The sequence below is a fragment of the Tachysurus fulvidraco genome, chromosome 1 (assembly GCF_022655615.1).
Source record: "Tachysurus fulvidraco isolate hzauxx_2018 chromosome 1, HZAU_PFXX_2.0, whole genome shotgun sequence".
Taxonomy (NCBI): domain Eukaryota; kingdom Metazoa; phylum Chordata; class Actinopteri; order Siluriformes; family Bagridae; genus Tachysurus; species Tachysurus fulvidraco.
Window position 1 is genome coordinate 48341977 of NC_062518.1, and position 12420 is coordinate 48354396.

At 37.5% G+C, this 12420-nt stretch overlaps 1 protein-coding gene across 2 annotated transcripts; it reads left to right on the forward strand.

Moving 5' to 3' along the window:
- Window positions 1-1324: 1324 nt before the first annotated feature.
- Window positions 1325-6458, forward strand: LOC113635039. 2 transcript variants are annotated; one of them, XM_047822894.1, is made up of 5 exons: window positions 1325-1482; window positions 2260-2589; window positions 3287-3451; window positions 4101-4201; window positions 5509-6458. In XM_047822894.1, exons 1-5 carry the CDS (start codon window positions 1425-1427, stop codon window positions 5608-5610), a joined length of 756 nt encoding a protein of 251 aa, XP_047678850.1. In that variant the 5' UTR covers window positions 1325-1424; the 3' UTR covers window positions 5611-6458. The 2 variants fall into 2 exon arrangements, with proteins under 2 accessions (XP_047678850.1, XP_047678852.1); XM_047822896.1 differs by having other exon boundaries at window positions 1380-1467.
- The last annotated feature ends 5962 nt before the right edge of the window (window positions 6459-12420 follow it).

Sequence of the window (12420 nt, forward strand, 5' to 3'; positions counted from 1 at the left end):
GGTCTAAGTGCAATAGCAGTAAGTGCAGGATATAAAGTTTGTACAAGATTTAAATGAGTAAAATAAAGTGGTAATATGGTAGTGATTTACAGATGTGTGTGTACTATGGACATAATATACAGATGTGTGTAAACTATGGACATAATATACAGATGTGTGTGTACTATGGACATAATATACAGATGTGTGTGTACTATGGATATAATATACAGATGTGTGTGTACTATGGATATAATATACAGATGTGTGTGTACTATGGACATAATATACAGATGTGTGTACTATGGACATAATATACAGATGTGTGTACTATGCACAAAATATACAGATGTGTGTACTATGGACATAATATACAGATGTGTGTACTATGCACAAAATATACAGATGTGTGTACTATGGACATAATATACAAATGTGTGTGTACTATGGACATAATATACAGATGTGTGTACTATGGACATAATATACAGATGTGTGTGTACTATGCACAAAATATACAGATGTGTGTACTATGGACATAATATACAGATGTGTGTACTATGGACATAATATACAGATGTGTGTACTATGGACATAATATACAGATGTGTGTGTACTACTGTATGAACATAATATACAGATGTGTGTGTACTATGAACATAATATACAGATGTGTGTGTACTACTGTATGAACATAATATACAGATGTGTGTGTACTACTGTATGAACATAATATACAGATGTGTGTGTACTACTGTATGAACATAATATACAGATGGCTATAATTATAACTGAAATTTACAGAAGGATGTAACACAATATGGCTATTGCTATAAACAGTAATTTACAGATGTGTGTGTACTATGAATATAATATATATAAAATGCAGATGGATATTAGTATAACCTGAAATTTACAGATAATTGAAGGATATTGACTGTCTTTTGTCCTGCACTGTTTTCTTGTCTTGTGTCTCACACTGTCTTCTTGTCTTGTGTCTCACACTGTGTAAACCAGGTTGTACAGATACACTTTATGTGTCTCGGACTAATTTACTTCAGTCCTTATCTCTGTGTTGTTCTGTGTAGCTCCCTGGTCCTGGAGGAACGTTGTCTCATGTCACTGTGTACTGTGTCAGATAAATATATGGATGAAATGGCTTCTTGACTTGACTTGGTGTGTGTGTGTCTGTGTGTGTGTGTGTGTGTGTGTGTGTGTGTGTGTGTGTGTGTGTGTGTGTGTGTGTGTGTGTGTGTATGGAGTTCAGTCTGTTGCAGACGACAGCAGAAAACGGTTCCCATGTCTCGATGTGACAGGGTGTGAAAACCCTGAAAAAACATAAAGATAGTAGCGTGTGTGTGTGTGTGTGTGTCGTATATGTGGGGTGTGTATGTGTGTGAGATTGAACATTAGCAAACTGTTCAGTGTGTGACGGTCTTTCAGAGATGCAGCGTCTCTGCACTACGCTCTGTGGGCTTCTCACTTCCTGTATGTATTCCTGGGGTGAGTCTGAATTACACATTTCACCACAAAACAGTTAGCTCGACGTTCTCACACATTTACACCCGGTCATCTTTTAGGTTATTTCATTTAATTTATTTAGTTAGTTATTTATTTCAGTCATGTCATTTATATCTAATGTGTGAATTTAGATTTTTAATGAATCCAACAGAGTCTTGAGCTGTGGAGAAAATCAAGTTAATAAAGCGTTAATAAAGCAAAGTCGAGTGAATCACAACATTAACACTACAACTAACACTGAATGTTAATGTTATTTCAGACTCTGTGTGTGTGTGTGTGTGTGTGTGTGTGTGTGTGTGTGTGTGTGTGTGTGTGTGTGTGTGTGTGTGTGTGTGTGTGTGTGTGTGTGTGTGTGTGTGTCTGTGTGTGTGTGTGTGTGTGTGTGTGTGTGTGTGTGTGTGTGTCTGTGTCTGTGTGTGTCTGTGTGTGTGTGTGTGTGTGTGTGTGTGTCTGTGTCTGTGTGTGTGCAGCAGCTGGCATTTTCTTATCTTACTTTATAACAGTAATCAGAGAAATTAATCAGGTTTATAGTGAAGTTTATAAACCGTTGATTAATTTTATCTATTTTGCCTCATTTCATTATTAAATTCTTTTATCTTTTATTCCAGAAATATTTTTCCCCCTATTTTGCGTTAACAGTGTCAGTAATCGACATTTTGCTATCAACAATGATTTTGTGTTAATTCTTTAGATATTTTTCTTTGTATTTCTTGATTTTCATTGCAAATTTCTGATTTCTTCTTTTGTTTATTTTTCCAGGTTCCGTTTCCTCTTTTTCCGTCAGTCAGTCTCCGTCTACAGTTATACTGCGTGTAGGAGAACAACTTCAGATCATCTGCAGCTACAATGTCAGCAACAATTCATCAATAAAAGTGAAATGGTTTAAAAACAATCAGACAATTGGATTGAACCAAACTAACAAATTCTCAGAACCTTGCATCAACAAACCCTGTAGAACATTAATCATAAACAACACTGACATAAATGATGAAGGTTTTTATATTTGTCAAGTTACACAAGACATTCCTCAATTGGTGACTGTAAATGGACCGGGGACAAAAGTTACATTCAAGAATAACCATACAGAAGGTGAGTTTCATTCCAATTTTAATTAAAATGAATGGAAATATAAAGTAATTTAAATAAATAAGGTAATAAATAATAATTATAATACATTAAGCCGGGTAATTAAAAAAAAAACAATGAAATTTTAATTTAAGATGTCACGCTGCTTCAAATCAGTTTTAGCTCATTTTAGTTTATTTTTATTACTATTTTTAATCTATTTGTTTTTATTTTATTTATTAAATGACTGCACAAGTGACAATCACACTTATTATTATTATTATTATTATTATTATTATTATTATTATTATTATTATTATTATTATTATTTATTTTAACAGCATGTCTGCCAGTTTTTTATTCCTCTTGTCAAAACAAATTGTTTAGTATTCTTAGTATAATTATTTAGTAGCTTGTTAAAGAACCTATTGTATTTTTTATGATGACCAACAAAGGCTCTGAGTGTTACAGAGCGCTGACTCTCATAAACGTTAATTAAATACTTTTTTTAGCATGTCAACAATTATTCGAACATATCTGTTGCTATGGAAACGATAAGGTATCAGAGCAAGTCAAGTGTATTAATATAAACCCGTGCTAATGTCGAAGCTGCTGTTCTGGAGAATGAATCACCTTCTGACCAATCAGAGCACAGGCTTCCTTGGGGATGTGGCATGATAATGATGTGTAATAGCTGATGAACCTTGTCTTTGACTCTCAGGCATAGTTACCTCTACAACTCAGAGCAATTCACCCACAACGCCAACAAGTAGCTCTGGATCCTTGCAGGCGGCGGTAGGGGGGTCGGCATCGGCTGCTGCGGTCATTCTGTCCATCTGCGTGTGTGTGTGTGTGTGGTGGATGAAGACAAGATCCAAACAATCAGGTACAACTTGTCACACATCTGACTCATTATACAGCTGTTAGGATCCCAGTGGATAACAGCTGCACCACATACACACACCTGATCTTGGCCACTAATATCACTTTCTCTGTAACATCCTAGCCTTCAGCTTTACACCTGCTCAAAGACTATATGCAAATTTCAGCTAAACACATCAATCCTAATTTAATGAAACAGTTGTTGCGTCTTGCTATAAATATATAACAGACGTATGCATACGAACGTGACTGTGTAACATTTCATTTAAAGTAAATACACCTTGCTATAAAATGTCATTTTTACCTCTTTTTTTTTCCTCCACTGGTGCAAAATAGATAAATAAATAAATAAATAAATAAATAAATAAATAAATAAATAAATAAATAAATAAATAAAAGCTTAACAACTATTTAATATTTAAAGTAACTCTAAATGAATATGTTTATAATTTATCCCCTGAATTCATATATTCCTGTGAAGCTGCTTTTTTTTGGTCAATGTCCACTGTTAAAATATTGATGATGGGGTCGTTTATACACAGCAGGAGAATTAAATGCTCTTAAGCCATACTATCAGAAAGGATTGAAAGAATAAAATAACAGTGTATGTACTAAGTATTGAAATAAAAAAAAAAACTGTGTTCCTGTTGTAGAGAGAATGGTGATCAGGGAAGGGCCTCCGAGCGAAGGGGATGAACCAGAACACAGCGAGGACGGAGATAGCTCAAGAAATTCCAGAGGATCCACACAATGGGTAAGACCACAGTGAGATGTCTGGTTTCATGATTATCTTCACAACATCCTCCTCCCGTGAGTCAGATCTGTTCTTGTTGTGAGTAAAGTTCATCAAATGACCCGTTTTGAAAAACCTAGGAGTTTTTTTTTAAACATTTGTACACAAAACACAGCGCTCCATGAAGTCACGGTGTGGAGGACATGATTGGAGAAAGTTTAAGCAATCGAGTGCCCACTGAACACTGCTGGGAGGAACTGGAACTGAAGTCTCCTTAAAATCCCAACATCTGTGTCTGGTCTCATTAATGCTCTTGTAGCTGAATAAACACTAATCCCCACAGACACAATCCAACATCTAGTGGAAAGATGTCCAGAAGAGACGAAAGGAGTTTACCCTAGTTGACAAGGATATGTGGGTGTGATGCTCAGGGGTGCACAAACTTTAGGTTATATAGTCTAGCAAAGGAAAAGCAATTCCATCCAAAGTGCACACACACACACTGTGAACACACACACTGTGAACACACACCCGGAGCAGTGGGCAGCCATTTATGCCGCGGCGCCCGGGGAGCAGATGGGGGTTGGAGGGGTTTCGTAACCTTGCTCAAGGGCACATCAGTCGTGGCCGGACCGAGACTCGAACCCACAACCTTCGGGTTACGAGTCAGACTCTCTAACTATTAGGCCACGACTGCCCCTCAAGCCACGACTGCCCCTGGGAAAGGTTTCCCTTGACCCTGTGTAGGATAAGGGCTACAGAAATTTGATGGATGGATGGATGGATAGATGGAAAAGGGAGTTGGTGTTTTTTTATCTGGTTGTTAAACCCACTTGGAATAAGAAGCTAATACCATAGACACCCTAGGGATCTTCCTGATTTGCCCATATGTAAGCAGTGAGCAGTTTTGACTAAAAGACTTCACTTGATCCAGAACTGTCCAGAACAACACTAAAAACAATAAACAATAAAGGGAGGAACATCATATCTCCCAATTAGCCACCGTTACAGTGGTTCTGTAACCTCAGCGCTAACGATGATGACGTCCTGAGGACGAGACCGGTATATCGAGCTGTACCTCGCATGTGAGTTATAATTAACTGTCTCTGTGTGTACTTTTCATTATCGCCTTGTCCTACGCATGAGGTCTGTGGTTTACTGTTATTAACATCGGTCAGGTGGTTTGCTTCTGCTGATGGTAAGCATTAGTCTGACAAAAACAGGGGACACTGACTAATTAACTTAATGACAGAAAAGTTTCATTAAATTAGGATTGATGTGTTTAGCTGAAATTTGCTATTGTTCCTTTTTCCCCCCCACACACACAGTATATGGTTCCTGTGTACGAGTCCTACTTCGACCTGCAGAGGAGTGACAAAGATCAGTCTGCAGACTCAGATGGTTCCACATGTGCAGCAGCTCAGAAGTGATAACACAGATAAGAGGAACAACAGGAAATTTAGTCAGAAACCCCAGCTAACGTGAGCAGAATGTTGGTCATTTCGACTGAACAAGCGTTTTCTAAAGAGCATCGAAATCGCTTTAGCAAATCTTTAACCTTTGATTCTGCTGCTCTGGGAAAGTGATCAGAAATAAAGTGGTCATTTTATTAGCAGGTGGATTTTATTAAAAACTGTCAGTCAGAAGGTTTATTTTTTTGTTTGCTTGTATTTGTCTTTAGCCAGACAGATAGATTGTTAGCTACAAATGCCATGAACGTTTGTAAGGAGTTAAGGAACTGATTAGTGTCATTTAGCAAAAGTTTAACTGCAAAGTGGGTTGAAACAAATTAAATATGTAGTCAGCGCTAGCCTAACTGCTGAAATGCTAATTTTACAGTCTTGTGCCAAGCTTTCTAGCCATTAGCTCTATTATATTATGAATATAAACAGTGCTAATATGGCTAAGAGTAAATAGTGGGCTAATTGAGCATCAGTGCTGGAACTGAGGTGTGGTTTTCTGTTTATTTTAGCTTTTCGCTAACAAGGCTAACAATGAGGCGCACACGGTGTGTATTTCTGTAGTAGTGTTTGGTGTGTGATAGCATCTAAGCGTTTTTTTTTTTCTGTCAAAGCGTGCGCGTTTGTGTGTGTGGGGGGGGGGTTTGATCTAGTGCATGAAAATGTGTTTCTCAGTTAAAGATTTTCTTCTTTATTGCTCTGTTATAGAGATAAAAGAATAAAGTGTCTGTGTTGTTGTTGTTGTTTTTGTTGTTGTTGTTGTTTTTTTTGTTGTTGTTCTTTTATTTTTTTAAATAAATGAATCTTTAAATAAAAGATATCTTTTGTTTCTATTTTGAAACCTCTGTAGCAGAAGCTCAGGTGTAAGATCTCACCAGCGAGGATGATCTTATTTGTTGCTGAATATATATATATATATATATATATATATATATATATATATATATATATATATATATATATATATATATATATATATATGAATTTTAATATTAATATTATGGGGGGGAAAAAAGAATGAAAGAATGCATAAGTTTACACACCCCATCGGTTAAGCAGAATGCAGCCAACTTCAGGTTATTATACAGGTTTCTAATAGGATTTAGATCGATCTTTCTTTCTTCAAGCTCTGCCTTTGTTCACTCGTGTTTGTGCTTGAAGGTGAAATGTTTCCTAGTCTTCAGCTATCTAACACAAACCTGCAGATTTTGTGCCCGAGTCATCGGTATTTAGAGATTTCCATGATACACTCCATCCTGACTAGAAGAGAAGCAGCTCCACAGCATGATTCTGCCATCGTCGTGCTTCACCTCGGTGATGGTGCTGTCGGGGGAGAAACTGCTTTGTTTTTGTATTGAACATATCTACAACTCGAATTATCTTTATGATAATGTACTCGGTCATTTACATACTACTGAATATATGCAGTATATGAATATTGCTGAATAATTTGAAATAATTGACTCGTATGATAATTTACATTTTAATACAGAGGTTCTGATGAAATTACTTTCAGAGGTTCTGATGAAATGTAACGAAGCACGAAGTGTCGTTTGGTCATTCTGAATAAAATGCCATGTTGCTGAATAATTCAGAATAATTTGCATGCTACATGTCGCCAGCTTCGAGGGCCACCTGCACCGTGACCGCTTGTGAGTTGTAGGTGCCTGATTTAAGTCACAGAGATCTTCTGTATGACGTTTGTTTATTTGCTCTCTTTAGATGGTTCATACTGATTCTCCAGGTTTTCTGACACACTTCAATTTAAAACACAAACATAGCTGGAAGAATAAATGAACTTTTCTGACTTCAGATGGAGATGCAGAGCTTTTACACACTAAATCGATACAAAAGGCTTGTAGTCACCTGTGTTTCCTCACCATGGTGAATAACTCTCACAACAAAGAGCAATGTAATCACATAAAGCGGTGTTTTCGACAAGACCCAAACGTCAGTGTGTGTGTAATCAGGCCACGGTGGAACATTCAGCAACATCATGAAGGTCAGTGGTTAGAAATGGAAAGTTCTGAAGTTACTTCCTCTTGTGTTGAAGATCTGATGAGCTGAACAAAATTTGTTCAAACATTTCATCTGAAATACACAGAGACCCAGAAACACGAAAAGTTCTGATCTCATCTAAATATGTGCTCTATTTGTATGGCTTTCCTCAGGATTCTCCAGTGTCCTACCTTCTTTTGTGTGTGTGTGTGTGTGTGTGTGTGTGTGTGTGTGTGTGTGTGTGTGTGTGTGTGTGTGTGTGTGTGTGTGTGTGTGTGCTGGGCGGGAGGTGTGTACAGAACAGTTGTGGTCTTTGGGGTTAATGTTAGAAGAAAACACACTGCAGTGAAAACACACACATATACAAACACACTCACTCACACACACACACACACACACACACACACACACACACACACACACACACACACACACACACACACACACACACACACACACACACACACACCACAAACTCCAGGAAGTGCCTCTTTGGACATATACTGTATGTAGTGCTGAGAAAAAATAAGAGAAAGAAAAAGTGCATTTGATCAGTGTGTGTATTACACAGGTGTATAACTAACAGTCGAATAAACTGATAAAATCAATAACTAACATCTGATAAAATTCAGCTTTTCTTTCAAAAGAAATTAAAAAAAGAAACTAAAATAAATAAAGATCAAGAACAACGTTTTAACCCACATGTTACAGCTGGGTTTAATAGTGATGAAGATTAAACAGAGATTAAAAGTCAGTCAGTCAGGGGAAACTAATCAAATACCTACTCATGTTTAGAATTAAATGTACACACATGATGCCTTTGTACTGGGATGATTAGATTTGCTCAAACAATTTGTTTTTGAAATAAAATGCAAAAAATGCAAAAAAAAAAAAAAAAAAAGGAACTGAAGCTTCTATTAAAATGTATATATTTAACAGTGTACATAAAAAATACATTTAGAAATAATTTGTGCTACAAAAAGTGTATTTCTGCAGAGATTACCAGGTGTGATTATAACAGACAACAGTACAACAGCTTGCACTGAGTCACTGAGTCAAGGAATCAGGAGTCACATAGTCAAGGAATCAGGAGTCACAGAATCAAAGGAATCAGGAGTCACATAGTCAAGGAATCAGGAGTCACAGAGTCAAGGAAAAATGAGTCATAGAATCAAAGGAATCAGGAGTCACGGAGTCAAGGGATCAGGAGTCATAGAGTGACTAAAGAGTTACTAACAAAGTCAGAGAGTCACTGAATTACATGGTCAAACAGCCATGAGTCACAGAGTCACTAAGTCATGAAGTCACAGAGTCAGGAGTTAAAGAGTCAAGGAATCAGGAGTCACAGAGTCAAGGAATCAGGAGTCACAGAGTCAAGGAATCAGGAGTCACTGAGTCAAGGAATCAGGATTCATAGAGTCAAGGAATCAGGAGTCATAGAGTCAAGGAATCAGGAGTCACTGAGTCAAGATAAAAATTAATCACAGAATCAAAGGAATCAGGAGTCACAGAGTCAAGGAATCAGTAGTCATAGAGTGAATAAAGAGTTACTAACAAAGTCAGAGTATCACTGAATTACATCGTCAAACAGCCATGAGTCACAGAGTCACTAAGTTATGAAGTCACAGAGTCACAAAGAGTTATGAATTAGCAGAGTCAAGGAGTCAGGAGTCACAGAGTGAAGGAATCAGTAGTCATGGAGTCAAGGAATCAGGAGTCACAGAGTGAAGGAATCAGGAGTCACTGAGTCAAGGAAAAAGGAGTCACAGAATCGAAGGAATCAGGAGTCATAGAGTGACTAAAGAGTTACTAACAAAGTCAGAGAGTCACTGAATTACAGAGTCAAACAGTCAGGAGTCACAGAGTCACTAAGTCATGAAGTCACAGAGTCATGGAGTCATTTAGACACAAGTAACTAAACTAACAAGCGGAGGCAGTTCTAGACCTTTTTTAGGGTGGCTCCAGCACACATTTGCATAGTCGCCTGGAAACAGGGGGTAGGCCAACTTACTCACTGGGTCATCTTACCCCACTCTCCCCTATACCACGTTTTTTTTTTTTTTTTTATGTAAATGCTGAAGAACAGGGAGGGAGGAAAGAAAGGTAGAGAAAGTGATAGACACTGAGGGAGGCAGAGTGTTAGAGCCAGGTAAAAAAAAACAATAAACTGAATATTTTCTAGTCATCTTACAGCCGAAAACACGTGTTAGTTGTGTATTGCCCACAATTCAGTAGTCTTCATTCATTTAGTTATATTCTGTTTAATGGGAAAAGATGGCAATTTAATAGACATGATATTTTATTTAAGAGCATAACTAACCCCAAAATAATTTTATAGAACAGTAATTAAAGGGATTCTTTATGAGAAATCAGGTTGATTTTAGTTTTTTTTTAAACTATGCTATTTTATGATTTGATCGAAGTATAAAATAATCAATTAAAATAATAAAAAGGTGTTAGGGGTGTCAAAACTTAGCCCCTCATCCCAGGATAAGTGAAAGTGTGTGTCTACCCTTGCTTTTACTTTTAATGGATAATAAATTGCCTAGGCTAATAATGAAGGGAGAGTAATTATTTATACGGTCTCTGTAGACTTGACATGCTAATACTATATCATGTTTCATCATAGTGCATGGGGATGAAGAGAAGGACAGCAGAATGACGTGAAGACAGAGAAGACAGGGACAGAGAGGCAGACTGTGAAGCCTTGGAGAGACAAAACAGACACAAATGTAAATTAGAGGAGAAGTCGAAGACAGAGAGGCAACGTGTGAAGACAGGGAGGAGGACGAGACTGTATGTGAAATGCAGGCAGAAATTTGTCTTCATGTGAATGATTTAGGGGATAAGGTCACAGGTCCCAAACAAATAAAAAAAAAATTAACAAATAATATTTCTATAGGCACGGTGGCTTAGTGGTTAGCACGTTCACCTAACACCTCCAGGGTTGGGGGTTCGATTCCCGCCTCCGCCTTTTGTTTCTGCATGTTTCTGCTATAGTAGTGAACTTAATATACACAGATTTGTGTGGCTGTAGTATATATACAGAATATACTGTGGTGACATTTAAAATAAATCAGTTAGACCAGTGAAATGTCACTATTCTTATGTAACAATCCATACAATACTAAATAAAAAATAACATTTATTGGTTTGGTCTTTGTCTTGTGAATATTAGTTTATTAATGACTGCATTCATTGGACACACTGTTAGTAGAGAATGCACACACACATGAACTGATCTGATTCAAGACTGGCATCATTACATCATGCATAACATTTTGGTGTCCACTTTTGCCATTTTAAATAATAATAAAAATAAAATGTTGGCTTACTATGTAGTCATATAATATATAATATAAAACTCTTCTTGTTTTAAATTCTCACCGAGGGCTAAAACCCCTAAAGATGAAACCCTAGAACCGTCCCTGCTAACAAGTCAAAGAGTCATGAGACGTAGAGTCAGAAAGAGTTATGGATGAGCAGAGTCACTGAGTCATGTGACTGAATGCGTATTTCTCCTCATTGTATATACAAATATTTCATATCAATACGACTTCAAGCATTAGATATAAGCAGTAGAGTAGTTTTTGAACTGTGTGGAGGAAGATGTAAAAGAGTGTGCAGCAGGCTGAGCTCAGTAGCGCCCTCTCCTGTACAAACAGAAACAAACATCGATTCACTCCACTGCAGATGTAACAGATAAGCTCCGTGTGGTCATATTTCATCTGTACTCTATACTGTACATGCCATTTATTTAGTCAGAAGAAATAGTTCATCTGGATTTAAACCTTAAGCTGCGTCTAAATTCTGAATCAAATATCCAGATCTGCCAGGTCACATAAAACATCTTTAATATTTTTATTCGTAAATTCACAAACAGCTCATCGAGAAAAAGCTTTCTAGCAGATTTACATACTCAGTGGTGTTACGTATAATGTACAATGTCATGTACCATAAACAACGTTGTCCTTAAACTCTCCGGCTTTGTTATAAAGCTCTGACACTGGAGACTCCTTCCATACATGACGCTTAAACATCTGCTTAATTAAAAAAAAAAAAATCAACGTATCAACATGTGTTTACATTTTTATGCGGAGCATCCGTGGTGCACATCCCTGTGAATGAGCTGTTGCTATAGAAACGATGTTAGAGAAAATGAATCAAAACCTTCTGACCAATCATAACGCAAAACTGAACAGTACTGTGGTGTAATGTGCTTTTTAATGATGTCAACCTCCACTAACTCAGGCAAGAGCTTGAAACTTATTCATTCATTCATTCATTCATTTCCTACCGCTTATCCGAACTTCTCGGGTCACGGGGAGCCTGTCCCTATCTCAGGCGTCATCGGGCATCGAGGCAGGATACACCCTGGACGGAGTGCCAACCCATCACAGGGCACACACACACTCTCATTCACTCACACACACACAAACTACGGACAACTTTCCAGAGATGCCAATCAACCTACCATGCATGTCTTTGGACCGGGGGAGGAAACCGGAGTACCCGGAGGAAACCCCCGAGGCACGGGGAGAACATGCAAACTCCACACACACAAGGCGGAGGTGGGAATCGAACCCCCAACCCTGGAGGTGTAAGGCGAACGTGCTAACCACTAAACCACCGTGCCCCCCTTGGACTGTTATTATTATTATTATTATTATTATTATTATTATTATTATTATTATTATTATTATTATTATTATTATTATTATTATACTGAGTATGGATTACTCCATTTCACCACTCAACTGTTCTCAAAAGGAAGCTTGATGA

Coding starts and splice junctions, on each gene's coding strand:
- LOC113635039 (XM_047822894.1), top strand. CDS start 1,425: ATGCAGCGTCTCTGCACTACGCTCTGTGGGCTTCTCACTTCCTGTATG. Junction 2,590..3,286: donor CAAGAATAACCATACAGAAG/GTGAGTTTCATT, acceptor TTTGACTCTCAG/GCATAGTTACCTCTACAACT. Junction 3,452..4,100: donor GACAAGATCCAAACAATCAG/GTACAACTTGTC, acceptor TTCCTGTTGTAG/AGAGAATGGTGATCAGGGAA.